The sequence below is a fragment of the Ptychodera flava genome, chromosome 6 (genome assembly GCF_041260155.1).
Source record: "Ptychodera flava strain L36383 chromosome 6, AS_Pfla_20210202, whole genome shotgun sequence".
In the NCBI taxonomy this organism is placed as follows: domain Eukaryota; kingdom Metazoa; phylum Hemichordata; class Enteropneusta; family Ptychoderidae; genus Ptychodera; species Ptychodera flava.
The window spans coordinates 4,681,412-4,703,600 of NC_091933.1; the positions used below are offsets into that span (position 1 = coordinate 4,681,412).

The following is a 22,189-nucleotide window of genomic DNA, read 5'->3' on the forward strand; positions in this document are numbered from 1 at the left end:
CCCCCACCAAATATCCCAGCTCCGAAGTAGCAAATAGTCCCTCCCCCAACCAGTTTATATTTGGGATAAGGGGGAGGGTGAACGTTTGATGGGTTACTACTGTCTAGAGGGTAACCCTCATATAAGCAATAAACAATCTGAACAATCTACATACTGTAACTTCTTTGTAAATGTCTCATTTAAAATTAAAACAGTGTTTAGGCTTAAAAGGTCACTTCATCATTGCAACATCTGTAACTGTAAATTACTGATGACACAATTGACAGACACAATAGCAATTAGTAATACACTGTCAGTGAGGTGCCAGTGAATGAAAGCTTAATGAGCCTTTTACATGTAATGATATAAAAACGTACAGGGAGCCTGCTACAACTGCCACTGAAAACAATCACTTCATTAAACAGAACATCTACTGGGGATATGCTATGCTGGTTATTGTGAACTGATGGTTTGAGCATTTCTCACTCCCAGATGTATTGATGTTGATATTTTGAACTATCGAAGTGTACATAATTGTTTTGGTATCAAAGAAATAGTCTTTATTAAAATGTAAACCTGTTGGAATAATTCCTCATATACATGTACAGTATCAGCATAAAGTTCAGTGTATAAAATAACTGAGACAATACATGTACCTCTACAAGTACAGTATGTATAAATTTAGTTGCCATGACAAAATGGTCCATAATTTTGATGTCCAGCTGTTACTGTCTTTCTCTGACTTATTGTTTATGGCAAAGATACACATGTACATGTATGTAGTTTGCTCTCTGACAGAACACTGTCTCATACAATGTGTCTCGGTGTAAAGCAGTCAGCTTTTTTCTTCAATGATGTAGCTACTGATAGCTTTGCTGCTGTACCACATGTACACACACAATATCGCTTACTCCTAATAGAAATTTTGACAAATTTAGGCTATTTTACATCCATAGTTAGATCTGTAACTTGTAAGTTGTATTTGACATGAGGTTTTTATGGAGTCTATCATGACATCTCAGTACAGCAAGGATTTTTTGAATTCTTCTGTGCATAATATCCTAAAATCTGGTATAAAAATCCCGGGAAATATTTTTTTTTGCGAAAGTAATGATAGACATTCCATTGTCTATCACGTATCAATAACAAATCTTTTGTTAATTTTTGATGTTGGAGAGTGGTGTCATGCTGGACCAGCCATAATTTTTCACCAAGTTACCAACAGGACATTCATCTTTAGAGTACTTGAATTTCTCATAGAAACGGTTGTTACAAAAATGTTACATGTACAGTACATGTCAAACTGCCTTGTCATAAATTTTATGGCAAAATCGTAATATCTCTCTTTGTTCAAGCACTCTACCCAGATAATTGTCGATCATGTGTCAATAACAAACAACAAATATCATTAAAATAAGCTTCTTTTGTTAATTTTTGATGTTGGAGAGTGGTGTCATGCTGGACCAGCCATAATTTTTCACCAAGTTACCAACAGGATTTTCATCTTTAGAGTACTTGAATTTCTCACAGGAATGGTTATTACAAAAATGTTACGTGAAATGTCAAACTGTGCTGTCATAAATTTTATGGCAAATTGTAATATCTCCCTTTGTTCAAGCACTCCACAAAATGTGCGCCACTATTATCCCTTTGTAATGACTACAAAAATCACACAGCTGCTGTTATTTAGGTATTCTTTCATTTCATGCAAAAATTATAAAATGCTGAAATTTTCATTGGAAGTTGGAAATTTTATTGTAATTTTGTCAAATAGACCAAAAATACTGAAACTTTACATCATTTCACTCTTTCAGATATGTACTTGTTCTCATATCGGATATATTGCAGATGTGGCGATTATGCATCTACACTTTATATGTCAAAAAAAAACAGTTACAAGGCTAACAATAATACTGACATACAAATATTGTAAAAATTTAATACCACACCATAATGATAGAAATGAAACCTTGTGTTTTCTAATCAAATATAAAATTGTATAGACAACTCGCCTGATGAAAGTCAGGTTTTTGACTGATTGGCATGTTTACAATGCACATGTGAAGTTTTGAAAAAGCACAGACAATAAAAGAGAATTGAGATGATCTAGCTAGCTGTCACCGTTCAAATATTCCCCTGATGAGATGATGTCCTCAGTGGCAGAAAACTTTAACAATTCACATATTTACTCATAACAGTTTTTTCTCAGTTCCAAATAGAAAAGGGTACATGTACAGTACATCTCACACAGTACATGTAAACTACATCTCACACAGTACATGTACAGTACATCTCACACAGTACATGTACACTACATCTCACACAGTGCATGTACACTACATCTCACACAGTACATGTATACATCTCACACAGTACATGTACACTACATCTCACACTGTACATATACAGTACATCTCACACTGTACATGTACACTACATCTCACACAGTACATGTACACTACATTTCACACAGTACATGTACAGCACATCTCACACAGTATATGTAAAGTACATCTCACACAGTACATGTAAAGTACATCTCACACAGTACATGTACACTACATCTCACACAGTATATGTAAAGTACATCTCACACAGTACATGTACACTACATTTCACACAGTACATGTACAGCACATCTCACACAGTACATGTAAAGTACATCTCACACAGTACATGTACAGTACATCTCACACAGTATATGTACACTACATCTCACACAGTATATGTAAAGTACATCTCACACAGTACATGTAAAGTACATCTCACACAGTACATGTACACTACATCTCACACAGTATATGTAAAGTACATCTCACACAGTACATGTACACTACATTTCACACAGTACATGTACAGTACATCTCACACAGTACATGTAAAGTACATCTCACACAGTACATGTACTGTACATCTCACACAGTACATGTACACTACATCACACACAGTACATGTTTAAGTATGGAATCAATTGCAGTATACATGTAAATGAATTGATTATTTTTGTAGTTTTTTTGTCAAATTTTTTGTTGAGTTGTTTACAGCTGTCATAGCTACATGTAGAAGGTCAGAAAAATCAATAGTTTTATTTACATTTTAAATTATAAATGTAAAGCTGCTGGCAAAAACTGAATTTTCTCACTGTCGGGAGCAAGTATGTTAAGTATTTAACTCTTTGTGCTGCCAGACTTATGACCCAATTACTTTGAATTGTTTGGGTGCTGCCGGATACATGTACAAGGAATTAGGGTGAAACTAAAATACCATCGGGTCAAGAGTTCTTTGTTGCTACAAATTCATTAAATGCACTGAGAAAAAAATATTGCGGCAAAGTACTTCTAAAATTGTCTGGCTTTCCAGAAAAGTGGCTGCATAATATGAACATTGTACTTTACTATACATGTACCGGTACATGTACATGTACAGTACTAGTACATGTAGTTTAGGATTTGAAACTGTGGAGATAATGAAAAAAATATTGCATGACTTCCACTATCAGCAGTGCTCTTTTTATGAACAGTTATATTCAGGTGCATGTGTCTGCACTGTCCCATAACTTTCTCTAGGCGTTGTGATTGCCTGATACATACTATATCAAATGCTGAATTACAGTGCACCCTTAAAAAGTCACACCATGCACAAAAAGTGTATATTGCAAATGTTAATATAAACATGAATCACCTGTATAAATAAATAAAAAATATAAACAAATAATTTAATAAATATTTCAAGGATATTCCGATGATTTTACACTTTTACTAAAGGGACGATAGCTTTTTTCCAGTTTATATCACACTTTCACTACAATGATGCATTGGGATTAATGACAATCCCTCCATCAATTTTATTTCGGAGGGACTGTGGATTAATGCATACAGTATAACAGAAGAGCATAAAGCATATTTCTGGTTTTGTTTCAACAGATGCACAAATCAATGTACTATCTCAATGTAATGAGTTGATTGAGCAACTCATAGTTTCACACGCAATCAATCACACTGCAACCAACGCCCAAAATTTAAGTCTGACCATCTTGTTGGTGAATTGTCTGACCATTGCCCTTTTTAAATAATTTTCTCTCCAACCATCTTGCCCATCTTGTCAAGGCCTTGTCAATCCAGCAACCTTGTTTCCCGCTAGTGGTGAAAATGGTTACCAGGTCAGCACAGGCAAACTTTGACTAGAAATACCAGTAGTATTCACATACAATGGTTATGACATTTTTGTGGTTTAACTTCAACAAAAACTCCTGAGATTCCATGTGTGTGACAGTAAAAAATAATAAATACCTAGTGTAATGTCTTCTCTTATTATATTTGATGACTATGTGAATCAAAGTTCAACAAAGAGTCATCCAATGTTCTGTTGTCATTGATCTTGCAGCACAATTATAGATGTAATGATGCTTCGATTGCATGAATACAAAGACTGAAACATTAATGCAGACCGTGCATGGAACTTTTATAAAGATGATTTACCGCTGCACCTCAAGTTAGTATACATGGTCTTCCACATATGAGCAAAGAAAGAGGACAGTTTGTTGAAAACAGAAATACTTGAAATCTTTGTTCATGTATGCATTAAGGTAGAATGTGCCTCCAGGACATATATTTGGACTCTCAAATTTTTGCAATTCTTTCTCAACACTTGCGGGGGCTCATTTTATAGCTATTGGAATACAAAAAATTTTCACGATCTGAATTTTTCGAAAAAAGCACATTCAATTTTCTCTATAGAGCTAATACAGGGATGGCAGCCATTTTGAATTTCAAATATAGGTAAATATTAGGTACTGTAATTTGTTTCTGTATAGTACCAAACTTTGCATGCTGACCTCAGATTTTTATTGTGGATTCAGTGAGAGGATGGTTAGGGGGTTTATTTGAGGAAAATTTGGGCAAAATTTCAAGCTTTTCACTTTTAAGTTGCGTACTACCTTACATTGAAAATCGTAATATGATAGTACAGTATACACTGTATACAATGATATCATTGCACAGTGAAGGTGATTGTAGTCAGCGGCAATACTAGTCCGTGGCAATGCCTAATTCATATAACAGTATACAATACATATATATATATATATATATATATATATATATATATATATATATATATATATATATATATATATATATATATATATATATATATATATATATATATATATATATATATATGCAGGACTATTCAATGGTTAGTCAGGAAGTGTGATCATATCTTCTCTATTATCATAGCAAAAATGAAGCTGAATAGCATACTTTTCATAATAGTCCTTGGGCAAAAGCTGTAATTTTTTTTTCAAAATAAATATTACGCCAAACAGATTTTGTAGCCCTGTTACTCAGTGGGCATCTCTGAATGTAGAAGTGTGTATGTGTAATTTTGGAGTATATTTTTGACAAGCAATTCTATAAACCAAGTAGGTCTCAGCACTATTGTCTTTGAGCATGTGCGTGTGAATGTTAATTTCCACTTGTTCACTATAAATATTACCCTCATATTAACATTTCTTTCCATTCATGCTGGTAGTCCATTGTGTGATGTTGTATATCAAGTAATAATTATATCTGGAATGATTTCTTTTTTGCACAGGATGGCAGTGACCGCGTCAGTGGAAGGGAAACAACATGTGCCTTCCAAGGAGTGATCTCATATTGGATGAGTGAAAATCAAAAGTGCAACAACACAAGTGCTGAAATAAATGGTAATATTTTCATCTGATGCAGCCAAGCTAAAAACACTTCATGTGTCTAAACGTGGAGACCATTACCACAATTGTAAGTTATCTTTACAACCATTAACACTGAAGACTTGATATAAATCAAAGCAAAAATAATGAAGACAAACTACTTTCATAATTTTGAAGATCAACAAAGATTGAAAAATGCAGAGCGATGAAATATATTCACTGTAAATTCACAATTGGGGGTCTTGCTAACAAGTGGCACCTTCTGAGTTCTCACATGTACCGGGATGCAAATTAAAATATATGTTGAAATACATCACTTAACAAAGACCATATCTGTAAAATGATAAAATATGAAATTTTTACATTGTTATGCTAATTACCCACACAAAATTTCAACTGTTGGCAAGACTGCTGGTGCCACTGGCAGTGTTTTTTTTTTTTTCATTTATAACTCGTTTAGCTGAATCAAATGACTATATCATAAACAACAGTGTCTCAGGAACAAAATCAGAAAAAGTAATTTAATGTCTTAGCAAAAAGGATCAAAGTGAGAGATACATAATATGATTTGCAATATGCCAAGGCTAAACAGTACTTGAGAAGAACTTTGATACTGCAAAAGCTTTGTTCAATAATTGCAGTCACCAACTGGCTGTGAGACTGTGCACAGGCAAAGCCATACACTGCCAACCTGTTCCCCTACAGCTACATACATGTACATGTACATAGGACAACAGGCTGGTAGTATCAGTGGCATAGAGCAAGGATATATTGCAGATGACACACCACTTGTGTATGTATGTATTCTTACAGATTTGGAACATGCATATTTTTGTTCATCGTTGATCCAAATCATAATTTATATTTAACATTTCGAAAAGCTGCAACATCCGCTCATAAATTAATGAGAAAAATTGCTGGGGTCTAGATATACACGTATCTTTTAACAAAAATTTCTAAACTCATCTTGAAGAGCATATAGATGCTTTCAAAGGCAGTGAAGTGGGCTTCATCCAGCTGTACAAAGTTACATGTACACATGCAGTATTACCTAAGATTTAAGGACATCCGTAATACCTATGTTTTCATTTTGGACATTTGTCGTATGGATTACTTATTCCACTATTGTTTATCCAAAACTGATTACACAATTTTACAATTTAATCCGTATTTTGTCTGTACACATGTAAATTTTTGTCATGACAAGTTTCAACGGGATTATAATACTTAGCAAACCTAGGCTTTTGCAGGTCTGAATTCACTAAGCAGCTCAAAGTTATAATACAAATACGATTCCTTGAACGGAATAAAAACTGATAAATATTGACTAAATGAAGTTAAATTGTAGTAATGATTCCTTCTGAATATAAAAGTTCCATTTTCAAATGCAAAATGGCATATTTGTCTGACATTTTGTACTGCACCAGGCTTTCATAAATTTCACTGTTGAAATTTGTACTTTGTTACAATTCATGTTTTCATCAAAACTGTAAAAATCAAAAGAAATATCTGACTACATGCCAGAGTGAAAAAGACAGGTGCAAAAATGGCACTTTGTCTGACTTTCTGTCAACATTGGGCTCTGCCATGCGCGCAACACTTTGGTATTTGGTAGCAAACCCTACAATCTCAATCAGCAATATTGCAACATGATTTTGACATAGGCTGAGTCAGTTTTTGCTCCAGAAAATCAAATAATGATAGGATCTGTGACAGCTGTTCTATAGTTTTTTATTATAATTTCAAAAAATCAAATTGCCAATGTCCTCACCATGTGAACAAAGTGGAATGACAGAAGCTTTTGCTACAAATCAAAATAAAAGCTCTTAAATCTACCATTTGCCAAGCAAGATATTTTTTACCTTTTTTGAATAAAAGAAAGCAAATGTTTGACCAGTAATTTATCCCTAAATACCTCTCGAATTGAAAGCTACTCATGAATATTCATAAAGATCGGGTAGACAGATCAATATGGCTGTAGATCAAGGACATTGGAAGGGTCATTCATTCATTCATGAGTTTTCAAAATGTGTAAATATTAAGAAGTGATCTCTTTAACAATAAATTGAGGGTTGGCTATAGTGTACAGTATAATTTGCATAACGTCTTTATTTACTAGGTTTGTTTGCATTTCGAAATACAGTGGTATCGTAGTGACAGCTGTTCACTCCAAGTAATGATATTTCAGTGACTTATAAACTTTCATTCTCTATCAGTATCATATTCACACAGTTAACGTTTTTTGCATACTTTTTGCGTTGTCTGCTGAGGGGAAAAGACGCTGCATCATTTGAGGACTTCTGTGTATGCTATGGATGTGCAGATCAAATGATCAAATGCTACAATAGCCAGAAGCATCTAAGACAATTTATACTCGTCTTACTTTTCATCTTCTTGTCACCCAAATGAATAATTTCTTTGCCCCTTTGTACAATACAGATTGCTAGGCTATGACATTGGAAGACACACAGACACAAGACAGATAACAATGGTCTTAATAAGCTTCTAGCCATTTCAGCGTATCTTGTCCAAATACTGAAAACCCGCCCTAGAAATATTTCAATGATTTCCAGGTTTGTCTTTTCCTTTCAACCATCTGTTTCCCCTCATGTTAATGTGTAATAATAATATGTATCAATGTATCATCTAAGCTATATTGCTATGGTTTATTTATAGAATCTGATGGCTGGCTTCTAGCAAATCCTATAAACAACTTAGATATCATAGAGAACATTTTTTCTGGAATTTATGTGAATAACGTTTTTGACAGACAACGGTGTGTACAAGTTTAAATTTGGGTAACATAAATTGCTAAATTCTGTTTCCCCCGCTGAAAGGACATTCAACTTTAAGAGGGTGATTATGGAGTTGCAACCAACAATACTGCATTCTTGAAGCAATCATTTTTTTGCATTCATACTTTTTTGAACACTGGATGGGGATTTAGGTACTTTACATGTGATATGTAAATCTCTCAAAGTAGTAACAGTGTTTTTGCTAAGGGCAGTAAGCAGGTAAATGTTATTGGGGTTCCCCAGTCATTTTACAAGGCTTCCCCTTGGTATATCAATGCAATCGGATAAGGGGACAGCAGTACTTTCTTCTCTGCCCAGCCAAGGACAACAAAGGTACATCAAACCTCTGATATTGGCATCACAAGTCCATCATCACCACATCGCAAGCTGAACAGATAATAAAGTATCCCCATCCATAATTAATATTCATCCATGATCACACATTCCTCAGACGCAGGGATGAATGACTTGCCTACCTGCAACTATCACATGGCTTAGCTAAACAGACCATATTTTCAGTGGCTGTCACACACTATTCCATTCAGCCCATGATTTGAATTACAACCTGCCTACATGCAATTATTTGAAGTCACACAGCTCAATACATGTGTAGATGTATAGGTTGCAGCTTCTTAAAATTCATGTTTGCTTATATATTTTTTGCGAAGGAATATCGTAAAGTCACAAAATTCAAGAATAACCAATGAACGTTTTAATTTTGTTGAGATAAACTATGCATTTACAAAAGCCTCTGAAGTGGCAGTGTAAATTTATTTTGTTCTTTGTCCAGTTGAAACCATATTGTTGACTGTTTTTTTTCACATGACAATGAAACCCCAGTGGTGTTTACAAACTGCTTGAACAAAAGTTTCAGATACATCACTGTAGTATTTTTAAACTGACAACAACTGCAACTTTTAATGATAGTTTTGTCTTTAGAACAAACAGAAAGTATGTTTAACCCTTTCACCACCATGGTTTGTCCCAAATCCATTGTTTTCTATGGTAAAGTTGGACCTGCATACAGGCAACTGGGGGTGAAAGGGTTAAATACAAAGTATCTACCCTCACAAACACAATACAAAGCATTACAGTATGTGATAGCACTGCTGACAAATGAATTTTAGTCTGGACTAAAATTCTGATGCCAATTATAACATTGGACATTGCACAGATTCAGGCTCTGTTGACACGTTGGCATAATCACAATTTTGTGAGTAGGACAAGAGCCTGGACTTTTAGTTTGCAGAGAGAACCCACTAAAAATACTTGAAAATACATACGATGTTTCCTCAAATGGAGCATTAACAAAGTACAGGGTATCCGCATAAATTAATTCACAAGCTGATTCATTGGTCTTCATACTAGAAATGTACAAAATGCAAATGGCCAATCTCTGGCATTGATGGATTTGTGTTGGTTGCCCTCAGGCAGAGGTTATCAGTCATAAACTTCATATCTTACCTATCATCTGCTATGCACACCCTTTTTTGAAGTCTAAATTGATATTTTCAATATCGAGTTGCAGAGACTACTTTGATGATGTGCAGATTTGTGTGGCTGTTATCATAGTTATACATGTAGACGTGTCTCTCCAGAGTTCAAGAGAGTTGAAGTGCTCTGTTGTTTAACCAGGCATACATTTGCCAGACTGTTAAAGTATCAAATATACATTAAGATCAAGTACTTTATCGACCTTTTAATACATTTACATAGAGTGTCCAGACTTCATGTTTTGTTGAGTAAGAAAACAAAACAAAGCTAATTACAACATGGTCATGCAGTAAACAGTTTTCAAAGCTCTGAAATATTTCCAATTAAAACAGTCCTTTCATTCACTGAGATACTTAGTATCATGACACTTTTTTATGAAGAATTAAGAGATTCCTTTGAATTCTATTACAAACTGACTTTTCAGTTGTCATTTGAAATACAGTATGTGTCAGTCACTGAAGCACTATTACAGACAGTTGACTGAACTCTGTTTATTGAATAAGAATTACCACTATTGGTATGGATAGGTACAATGTATGCATGAATTCACGCCTGTTTGGCCACAGCCCCAACTCCCAACAAAAATGTCTACCTGGTTCCTCAGGACTATTCAACATAAAGAAAAGGCACTCAGCCATACATACATGCGCATTGCCTGCATATTGCTTGGAATAGCTGCCATTTTGAAATCCTGAACAACATGCAGGAATACCTTGTTAATCTGACTTTTAAAAACTAGGACTTAATATTATTACCGCATGTTACTCTAATTTGGTAGGGTTATGTTGTTAGGGTTTCGGAGTGAATGAACAAGAATGTCTGGCACTGTATGTTCAACTTATTAATTCCTATTTAACTTCAATATTGTTTTTATGCAAAGTAAATTTCCAAGATGACCTTGTTATAGTAGTCAACAAAACTTTCTGTTCCATATTTTTTAGGATCAAATCAAATGCTCAATGGAAAGAAAAAGTTTGAGAGCGAAAGAAGATATTGTCCTCACGTGACCTTACAGCGGAATGAAACTTGCCGACTATTTACGTACACTGATAGCTTCAGATTGAAATGATTCCGGCCAAATCTTGGAATATGTAGGTACTCCTTGCATGCAATGTTGCTGTACACCATTTCAGCTGGGGTTGTTTTCCCTGTCACATTGAGTGTTAAGCACACTCATTTGTCTCAAAACTGATAGACCAACCGATGACTTTTGGAGTAATGGTTACAATACCAGCAAACCGTTGAATAATCACAAAATCAGTCTTCCCTGTAATGAAATTTAGTGACAGTTGCATAGTGTGGAAAGGGGGAGAACGCTAGGACTCCATCTCATATCTACTTTTCTTGTATTTTGTAACAATCCTTCGTTGTAAAGTTCCCTCAATGTGCCATAATCACATATTTCATGAAGTTTTGATATTACACAATGATTGCACTGGATACATTTTCATACAATTTTATTCATCATTTGGATAATTTAGGCTAACTGTTAGTATAACATGAAATTGACAACATCTCCACTGAAAAATGTGACACATTAACATGATATATGATTGCATAAAACTTTTAAAAAATTGGAACAGATTATGCAACAAGACATATATATGTCTTACTCAATTCTCTGTTCAAAAAAATAATTTAAATTTCAAATTCTACACCATCAAAATAGAAAAATGTATCATTTACTTTAAAATTAATGTTTAGTACCAATATTGTTTTTGACATCTAATTACAGTATGTTTGATGATATGGGTCACTGACACATTGTGTTGTGCCATATTCACAGGTGATGTAGGTGAGTCATTGGAATTAAATGGTAATGTTTTAAAAAATCATTTGGCTGGTACGCAGTTTGTGTTATCTGAATGGGTCGAGTTCTGAATTAATTATACATGCAGCCACATCAGATAATCTGATTGCAACATGTTGCGTTCAAATTGCATTTCCAGAATAGGTATATGAGCACAATTCCATCAATGATATCTCTGGTAACCTCCTGAGTTCACTACACTGACAGCCATTGCACGAACATTATGAGATGTCATACCCTGCCTATCTTTAGTACTGCGTCAAAATATATACAGGAGAAACTGTAAATTCCAGTTATCGCATGAGCATAAAATATCGGTGATTACATGGCAAATGCCGGCAACTGTACACTTTGCTATTCCTAGTGTGGCGTTTCCCTGGAGATCGCGATTGTAACGTATACACTCAAGATGAACCATTAGTATCACGACACACCTGATTCAAATAACGATGATTCAACACAAAATTTAAAAAACACAAAATGAATATTCCTACGATTATAATTCAAGGCCAGTGTCTTTTAGCCTTGCAGAACGGAATGCCGTGGTCTACCAAATGTCACTGCTTGTATGGAAAGACCTTGGACCATACTCATTCAACGCGACATATGGGACGATTCAACGGGTGGTATTTATAATTCATTCCCGTAAACCAAAACCACCGTGGTCGTAAAAAATATTGACAAGTCTGCTTTGCTTTCTTTTACGGATGAACTGACAAATAATAATAATATAATAGTTGACAGCAGATGCCGTGTTTAATCTTGAAATTAGTCTTTTTCTACATAAAATTCAGCCATTTGCTCAAGCCACCGTAGCCACAGCACACAATGTATCGTCACTAATGCGTGCGGTGTCAGCGTGATGGTTGTATGCAGTGTACTCACTTTTCGTGTTCAGGTATGCGCGGTGAAGCCTCGTTGTATGTCTGTTCGCTAGCTGTTGTTGGATCGTATCACTTCGGCTGCTGGTGAGATGGACAGCGTCCGAGTTACTCGAACATTCTGTAAACCCATCGCTATCGAAGCTGTCTGATCGATGCCCATGGTATTTGTCGTATATTTCGCACAACAAACCGTCAACTATCGAGCTCCGATTCCGAGTTCGTTCCCTGCCACCTGTCGCATTCTCAGGGTTTCTCTGACCCATGCCGCTCATCCCGAAGAAATGCGAATCAACTGACGTCTTGGTGTCATTTTCTGTCTCTATCGGCGACGACGGAAAGAATATATCATCGTCAAGTTCGTCTGTATCGTCACACAAAGTTTCCGACGTAGTTTCGTCCCACTTCGTCGCCATATTGCCATGTTGGCTTGTTTATACCAATTTACATAAATTATGCTAATATATGCAGTTCTCCTCCGGAGAACTCAACCCGGAAGGAGAGGTAACTTATCGCAGCTACGATTGTCTTGTTGACCTTTTTTGAGGACTTGTATAAAGGAATATGTAATTTGCATTTGTAATATGTGGCAGCAGACTCTGCCACGTATCTTAGTAGAAATATGAGTTTTCCTCGTCCGTTCTTCATGCAATCACTCCTACTGGGTCTGCATGAGTCTACGGGAAAGGAGGCGGAAGGTTGATCAGGGGTCCTGACAAATCAGTGTTGGAGTTTGCGAGAAAAGTGCTATTTATGCTTGTTACGGTTTAGTACCTTGAAAAGGTTGGTTTCTGTCAACGTATAAGTTCGTGAAATTAGGAAAAGGTGGACCTATGTCTAGTACAGAACTGCGCCTGGTTGGAAATGGCCTCAGCTTCTGAAAATTACCCCCCACCCCCGGAATTACCTCGGTATAGCACCTATATTTGAAAGTGATATATTTTTTGCTTTCTCAGTGGTCTGTAAATTTCCCCAGAGGTTTGTCCGTAGAAAGAGTTACCTGTTCTATCGAACATTCCGGAAATTGGAAATCTCTTCGTTTTCGGTTAAAACCTAAGGACATCGATTTGATGACAATGCGACGCACCGTCTGGCAAAAAGTCCCCATTTTTTCGTATAAAACTACAGATCACGGGGGTAAACTGTCGGGTTGTGATGGAGGCCGCGAGGTAGAAATAAGTGAAAGGGAATCTTAACGTTATAACACTTAACGTTCAATCTATCTGACAAATTGAATTCTTGTTCCCGCATTTGCAAACGCTTTAAATAGACCCAATCTGTTTTTACAATGGATACATCAAGAAACTTAAGCGAACATCGGGACATTAAATGAAGTCTGTCCAAAAAATATACAAATAAATAAATAAGCTACGAGGCATGAAAAACAGTGTTGATGAGCGAATCCAAGAACGCGAACGAACGTAAAACGTTAGTGTATGGCAATGTACTTTAGACCCCTATCACCATACTGAATTAATCGCGTCTACCCAATATGCCACAAGGGTTTGTCGAGTGAAAACCATTTGGGGGTTGAAACAAAGAATGTCCCAGACCGCATTTGTTTGTAATTTTGGATGAGCTTCGAGCGACAATCTTTAGTGACTGTATTGAACAGTTTTCTAATCACAATGGTATAACATTTTCATTTCAGTGCGCTCACATTAACACGGCTTCGTTCATGGCATCTTACACAATCGTTTTGCAATGACGCAATCAAGTTGTCTTTTTATTTTCCTCACAGCAATTCATTCAATGTCGTCATTAAATTAATGCAACTCCAATATTATGATTAGGCCTATATCGTTTTACATAGATTTGGTTATGTGATATAAAAAACGAAGTGAGTATAGCATTGCACAGGCAGTCCTTTCTGTTATTACATGTAATTTATAACACGAAACGCTTGTTACAGAGGATGATTGAAGTGGGAAGTCAACAGGTTCATCTGATTGCAGTGGTGAATTCAAACAAACTATCTTTGTTACAGATTATAAGGATCATCATGATCCTTGCGAAAGTCAGCCCTGTCCCAAGCTTAGGAATTCGATAGCCATGCTCGATTTCGTTCCTGAAATAGACTACAAAATATTTCCTCAGCGTAGGAGAAATTATCACAAATGTCCCTCCTATTAAATCTTAAGAGAATTGCATGTAGGATATCAATTGAAAGAAAACTTATTTATGCATTTGACAATACGCAAAAACCATCCACCAACGACAAAATATTACAACAAAAGTATAGCATACAATGTAAGGTTATCATCGTTCTAAGCTACTTAGATTTTTAATATTTACAAGCTTTACATGACTGCTAGCGCTAGCACTATGATACATAAATAGATAGTCGACAGGTACACGAATTCAGGTCACTTTTATCTCAGAATTGTTGTTTCATGAACACCTTCAATATAAAACAAGGATGCAACATATCAAGTTAACCTTTGCAGCAACAGCTTCGTTTCTAGATCTGGAGAATCGTTTCCATGTGAAGAGAATTTATCAAAACGCCATATTATTGTATTCTATGAATTATTCAATAATTATGCAATAATTATGCAATAATACTTCTAAGTATCGGTCACCTCATCCCGCATGTATCCAGAAATTGTAAGAATGTTGCATTGAATTTACAGTAAGGTTATTCTATTATTGTGATATAAATAACGACTTCTATATATTGCTGTCGATATTGAAGAACACGTTTTCGACACTCGATGTTCAATGTGTACACGTATGCGACTGTAGTCTTCTATAACATTGCATTATGGCAGAGAGTGCTCCGTAGAGAGTCGCATAATTTTTGCAATCATGTTACATCGATTACAACGATTGTCAAAAGGAGAGAGTCACATTGTACTCAGTCATGCTGGAGAGGTGTGTATCCAGCTTTTTCAATTTTCTCGAAATGCAGTAACGTGAACTTCCACGATGGACCTAAGGTTTACCACATGCATAACTACGTTATCAAGAGGTCTTGGACGAGGTTGGAGGTGGCTATACGATTAAATATTCACATTATCACCGCACGTGATCTGAGAGAGTGAGTGAGTGAGTGAGTGAGTAAATGAAAAAGGGAAGGAATGGCGCAATCACTTTCGTGAGATGATTTTACAATCTATCGGGAACATTTACAATGTTAAACATTTACAGTGTTAATAATTCAAAGTATTGTTGCAATAAAACAATTTTCATTTCTAGTGCTTGGCTTTCCATTCGTTCATATTGTCGTTGTATTATCCATAACCTGTACAACGTTAAACGTGGATGCCTTTAGCGTATAGTACAGTAACAGTCAAATAAAATAAAGTTTAGGATTTTTGTAAAGAAACTGTGATGTTGAAGTTTTTGTTTATACCTCTAATAGAACAATGTCTGTCCCTAAAATTTATGTTCCCAAAATTCGGGTCACCTATTTTTCTTGCTTTCTTATTTCTATTTCTGTTTTTATTTTTCTTTGATTCTTAAGGAAAACCCCTGTACAGATGGTATAAATAGTCAAAATAGAAATGAAATTGACACGATTTAGGGGATAGTGAGACGGTGAGATGTCTGCTTTTACTGCGAAAGGGAACATTTGTGCCCGTAGGGGGCGCCCTCCGAACAAATGCCCTTACATCCCAAACGATTGCAAAATGTTCATGTTTGAAGAGAGTGATATTGTGCATGATACAAAGAAAGGCAATTATAAGAGTGTATTTCTTTATCCCGTCCCTTTGCTGTTTAATGGAACACTCAAAACCGTTGACTCGATGAACTGATTATGCATTTCTGTTCATTTTTTTCATGAAGAGGTAAAGAACATGCAGATTGCAAAATGAAAAATGTCATGGGTAGATAAAGTTAAATCTTTGCTGCATTCTTCCGCTGTTTTTAAATATCTTTTGGTTGTTTATGTCACAATTAGCCTCCATTGCAGATGCTATTCAATCCGCTGTATATTATCGGGCAGTTAAATAAATCGGTATAATGGCCTATTACCGCTGAGCCTTGCATGAACTTATGGAGATCATAGAAGATAATTATGGTAACAAGCATTTTTTGTGAAGAATTGAGTACCAAATAAAAATATCAAAGCAACCATTTGAAGGAAAGTGCCTCTTTCGGCATCTGCGGCAGGTCGGAAAGTCCCTTCGTAGGAAGTCCATGTGCATGCCTCTCTGTGGCGACGTATGAACTCCATGCATCTTTCGTAAACCAAGGCAGAAACACTCTGGCACCTATCGAGGGAAATTGTAGAGACAATGAATCACGAATAATCGGCAACATTGTGCATTGAGAGGGTACACGTTTATGCAGGTCATCGTGTCACAGTCGAAAGAAGCAGAATGGCCCAAAACATAACCAAACATTTACCGTTATATCATTGTTTATGTTTTTCAATGATATCCCAAGCCACAATGTCGTATAACTCAAATGCAGCCCTTTATATTTTCACTGGTAAGTTGTTGCAAATATTATAATTAGTTTTAGGATTACGCAGTCATAAAATTCAACAGTGTCCACTGTTTATCGCGATATATAATTACAACTGTTGTTCTCCCTGATAACTTTACATTCTAATGTGTGCTGTATAAGTACAGGTGCAGCCAACGGAGCTATTCATCGAAAAAGCTATTCCAGGAGCAATTTTTGAGGGCAGGGGAAATTTTAATTTTGCTAGGGCAGGGGACGTGTTTTTAGGTGTTAGGGGAGCAAATTTTAAGGTTTTTTTGTAGGGCAGGGCGGATATCGGTTGATTGTCCTGGGGACAGGGCTTGGCGAAAAACTTTTTGAGGGCAATTGTTTCCAGGGCAGGGGAAATTGGCAAGTTTTTCTCGCTACAGCGCGAGGGAGCTTCAAAAATTCACAGTGGGAGGGGAAACAGGCAAAAGTAAGTGGGGAGTGGGTAAAAATGAAGTTTGAGTGTGGGAGGGTAAGTCGAAAAATTTTCTGTGGGAAGGCCAATTATGAACAGCTAATTAATTACCCTCTTGACTTAAAATTAGTCAGTTCACATTATTTGTCATGCACAATATATCTTATCATAGTAAGGACCTTTTTAAAAGTGCATTGTTCGTTGGCTGCACCTGTAAGTAGACTGTTGTCTCGTCGAATATATTATATACTGTGGTTGTTAAAATTCGTAAACAGCTAAATCAATGCATTGAAAAACCACGTCAAATCGGTGATTGGAAATACTAATAGGTCCTAATACTTTCATCGGTACGATTCACATATTATAGTAGATATCAAGCCCAATTAACCCCTTGGCGCTCTTCAAGTGTCGTTCGTATTTAAATTTGCAGAGTTACCGTGTTCGCAATATTCTACGAGAGCTGCCGATAGTTCATCTCCAGAATGTACAAAGCTGTACAGGTAAAGGGAGGAATGTCTTCGACCCTTGATACAATGGTATCCGGACGATGAGATGTTAAAGTTAATTAGAGTCACGTGTTAGTTTGTAAGTAAATATGACAGGACTTACGCAAGCAGATCTCTTGTTCAATGAGAGAAATTACGTTCGTGTGGTCGGCGTACGATTTCATCTCTGCGAATCTGGTGACGTCAGCCTGGGTTATAATCCTCTCGACAGAGAGTTTAGACTTTAAGTCAACCAAGATTTGCTGGAAAGAAGGTCACCATGAATTTAGATCGTCCTAATCGTAAAAATGACTTCGTCGATTTGTCATGCGCAGAAAGAAATTGTATTGGAAGATGATTAAAAATCTCCCTGTAATTAGACAGCCTAATACTATACTGCTGCAAGTTTCTGAGAGAGAGAGAGAGAGAGAGAGAGAGAGAGAGAGAGAGAGAGAGAGAGAGAGAGAGAGAGAGAGCTCTAACAACTTTTTTCATTGACATTTAATTTGTTACCTGTTCAAACGGCGGGTGCGACACGTAAATGCAGGTTGAGTTCATGTCGTTCATGTAATCGATTATGGCGTCGGAGATGTTGGGTGATAATTTTATCAATGTTTGCACGTCTTCCAACATGTCCCCCTCGCACACATTAACTGCAAGACAACTGTTGAGAACAAGTTAAACCAGCATCAGACAACAAAGAACGGTAATTAAAATTGTATCAACTGGTTGGCTGTAAGAAAATAGAAGCTATTAATGCAAGAAATAAAGTATTAGAGCGCAACATCATTATGGACAGAATATAAATGCCAATATTATCTTGAAGTGAGCTGATAGACGATGTCTTTGAAATATCCGACTCTAGGGTTTGCGCGAACTTTACGATGTTGATGACTTCTTCTAAAATTTTGAAACTTACACAAAAATTCTCCCTACCCGACTTTCAGTGAATGTCCTTTCATGCTCACTTATAAGGATAATAGCAATGAATTCAAATAAACTTTAAAGCTATTTCCAATTGTTGGCAAACTGAGCCAAAAAGAGCTGTCTTCTTCGTGTGACATTTTCCGGGATTGTGTGTTCAAAGATTCTATATCTCGTCCTCATTAATATCTGTAGACTATAGTGATTCTTATCCATTCTATGCTCTTTCACCAAAAATGGAACAAAATGACTAATTCAGATTTTGTTAGGAAGAAAACTGAACACCATTCTACTAACCTTTCTCCTGTCTTGTTCCGCCAGTGTACCGCCAAGAATGGATCTCCACCACATAGTTTTTCAACCAGTGCGTCGACAAGTTCCCGAATGTAAGCGGCTTTGCTCAGGCCAAGTGCCGCTCGAACAATTTCGGTTTCAACCACTTCAATGTTGACCTTGTTAGGATGATAGAGAGCCACACAGGGCTTGTTGTTAAGAGAGTTTAGATGGTATTGGTATTCGCTTTCGGGTCTCGAAATACTGGTCAACTCAGGTAACAAAATTCCAAGCGATTCTTCGTAGACGCTACGATACCCGTCATATACCGTAACAAGTTCCGTCCAAGTAGATTCACTGCTCCAGGAGGGGTCGATTACGAGGCTATCACTACTCAAATTGCTTCCGCAGAACTCTCTGAAATCTGTTACCGTGACAACATTTAACACCTTACTCAACATGTTTCCATCGAAGGCCGAATCAAAATGCACCATTTTGCTCGACTTGGTATCCCCACCATGCGTCCTTAAAGGCACTGTGGCGATAGTTCTGTTGAAGTGAATGGCAATCTGTGTAGCGTATCTCATCTGCTCCATCCAACATCCGTCTTCATTCCAATTATATTCCAGTAAAGGTAACAAGTACTTAACATCGCTGGTATAACCAAGTATTGGTGGTGATGTGATATCGCCATGGTAACTGTCGTATTCCCCACTATCTGATTCAGAAGTTGTTGTCTAAAAGTATCGAATTGAAGTCGGAAAACTGTTAATGTATACTATAGCGATAGGTGCCCGAGATGTAAAATAAAAACATGTTTTCGCCTTATGTTAGCTAATATGGGATAGCCAGGTAACAAATTTAGTTTCTCAAACATCGCGAAACACCTTATCTCATCATCGAGCACAGAATTAAAAGCTCTATCATAACGTAACTGAGTAGCTGTCTGTCTATGTATGTATGTATGTATGTATGTATGTATGTATGTATGTATGTATGTATGTATGTATGTATGTATGTATGTATGTATGTATGTATGTATATATATATATATATATATATATATATATATATATATATATATATATATATATATATATATATATATAATGATATAGACAGACCTTTTAACAGATAGATATTTTAAGTTTTAGGTTTGCGTTCATGACACATTCGTGTGACAAGGAACCGTTCAGTTTTACTGCTGGCTTGGTATGGCCGGGGATGGACCGGCAAAATTTTCTACTGCCTCCGTCAAAATCAGTGAATCCCCCACCTAAGCAAAATTTTGATAGCCCCATAGACTTTATTTAATATCTATTATAAGATTGTTGATGTTGAGTCTTCAAATACAATCATTTTAATCAATGTATCTGAAACAGGTCTTACTTCAAGACATATTCACCATGGAGTATATATTATTTTTGTCAAGTGTCAATTTTTGCACCATATCTGCTAATGTATTAGGTACAGGCTAAGCCATGTCTCATAGGTAAACACTTCCAAACTTTTTATGAGAAGGTTGTTGATATTTAAACTCCAATGAAATAAAGTTGTTATAAGGGTATTATCCTAACTTAATCTTACTTTGATAGATATCCACCCATGAAGTAAATAATATGTCTCAAGTATAGTGTGTTTGTGTGATATGGACCCATGTACATGATGTATAAGGCATGGGCTAAGCCATGTCTCATAGCTTGTGCTTACGGTTTGCCTAACCCCATTAAAGCTCCATAAGCTGTAACTTTTGACATTTTCTCTTATTTTTGTTTTCAATGATGACTTACTAATGTTAATTGTCCTACCAAATAACGCAGAATCACATATTAGTTTGGGATCATAACACGTACCGTTGGCCAACAACGAGCGATTTTATGTTGCCAATTTCCATTCTGGTCCGGACTGGAATACAACGTTGTTGACATCTGGCGCTTGGCGCGGCTGATTTTTTAGCGGCTGTGCATTGGCGGGGGAGGTAATTTACGATTTATTTTTACGGAAATACATCCTTTTGGAAGAATGAACATATTTTATTGACGTTTTAACATGTTTTACTGAACAAAAAAATAGGCAAAAATAGGTAAAAGTTACAGCTTATGGGGCTTTAAAACAGACATGGAATCTGCTATTACCATTCTGTCTATAAAAAAATAGACAGGCCTTTATAGACTTGCCAACACAACAAGCTAGGCATGAACATTGTACTTTGTACTCTGCCTGTAAAAGCTTTAGACATGCCTTTACAGACTTGCCAATACAAGAAGCCATTACATGAACATTGCACTTTGTATTCTGACTTTAGCGTACTGACTTCAGAGCATGAAAACATGTATGAGGGAATCTCATTTATTTCCTGAAAAAGTTTAGTACACTGACACAAGACTTTTTGACAGCGTGCACTTTTATTATAGAGCCAGTGACCCCCCTCCTCCCATTTCGCTGTCTCAAAAACGCATGAAGCATCTCCCTTTGCAGTTTTCCAATTTCAGTGGACAACCTGGGTTTTGTTGCCCCTCCCCCGGTCGTAAAAACGGTCCCTAAAGTAAGCGTGAGAAAGAAAAACCGCACTTCGTGTTACACCATTTAGAATTACCTGCTGTCGTGACGTTTCTTTTCTTGAAATGCCAGGATGTGCCTTGTAACCATTTCGAAGCCACAGAAGCATACAGGGGACAAGTGCCAGTAATGTTAGAGTTAGACCGAGGAAAGCTTTCTTCTGACGCCGGCACAGCTGGATCATTCTGTAAGACTAGTACTGTTGCTACAGAGGCAAGCGTAAAAAAAGAGTTAAAGCCAAGAAAAATAAAAAGTTTGTTTCTCATCCTCGCGCGCGTCAATTCAGAACCTTTTTTTCTGCTCATGAGGAAATAAAATGAAAAAAATAGCAAAAATACGCGACCATAGTGAATAACACAGTACTGTATAAAACAGAACTGTAAACAAAATAACTGACACTAACATTCCATTCAGAAGTGTACACATATGTCACAGTTATATT

General features: G+C 36.4%; 2 protein-coding genes across 2 annotated transcripts in view; both read right to left on the reverse strand.

The window, feature by feature from the left end:
* LOC139134651 (TBC1 domain family member 30-like) overlaps window positions 1-13,102 on the reverse strand; it is an 85,930-nt gene extending 72,828 nt beyond the window's left edge. Inside the window, 1 exon segment of the mRNA XM_070701608.1 lies at window positions 12,656-13,102. Coding sequence (XP_070557709.1) covers window positions 12,656-13,067 — 412 coding nt within the window. The 5' untranslated portion in view covers window positions 13,068-13,102.
* Window positions 13,103-14,910: 1,808 nt separating this feature from the next.
* LOC139134650 (uncharacterized) lies at window positions 14,911-21,952 on the reverse strand. The gene is made up of 5 exons (XM_070701606.1): window positions 21,785-21,952; window positions 19,213-19,925; window positions 18,505-18,655; window positions 18,116-18,254; window positions 14,911-16,868 (listed from the first exon to the last, which is right to left on the reverse strand). Exons 1-5 carry the CDS (start codon window positions 21,929-21,931, stop codon window positions 16,720-16,722), a joined length of 1,299 nt encoding a protein of 432 aa, XP_070557707.1. The 5' UTR covers window positions 21,932-21,952; the 3' UTR covers window positions 14,911-16,719.
* Window positions 21,953-22,189: the final 237 nt, after the last annotated feature.

Coding starts and splice junctions, on each gene's coding strand:
- LOC139134650 (XM_070701606.1), bottom strand. CDS start 21,931: ATGATCCAGCTGTGCCGGCGTCAGAAGAAAGCTTTCCTCGGTCTAACT. Junction 18,255..18,504: donor CGCACCCGCCGTTTGAACAG/GTAACAAATTAA, acceptor CCTTCTTTCCAG/CAAATCTTGGTTGACTTAAA. Junction 16,869..18,115: donor TGAACAAGAGATCTGCTTGC/GTAAGTCCTGTC, acceptor TTCCCTCGATAG/GTGCCAGAGTGTTTCTGCCT.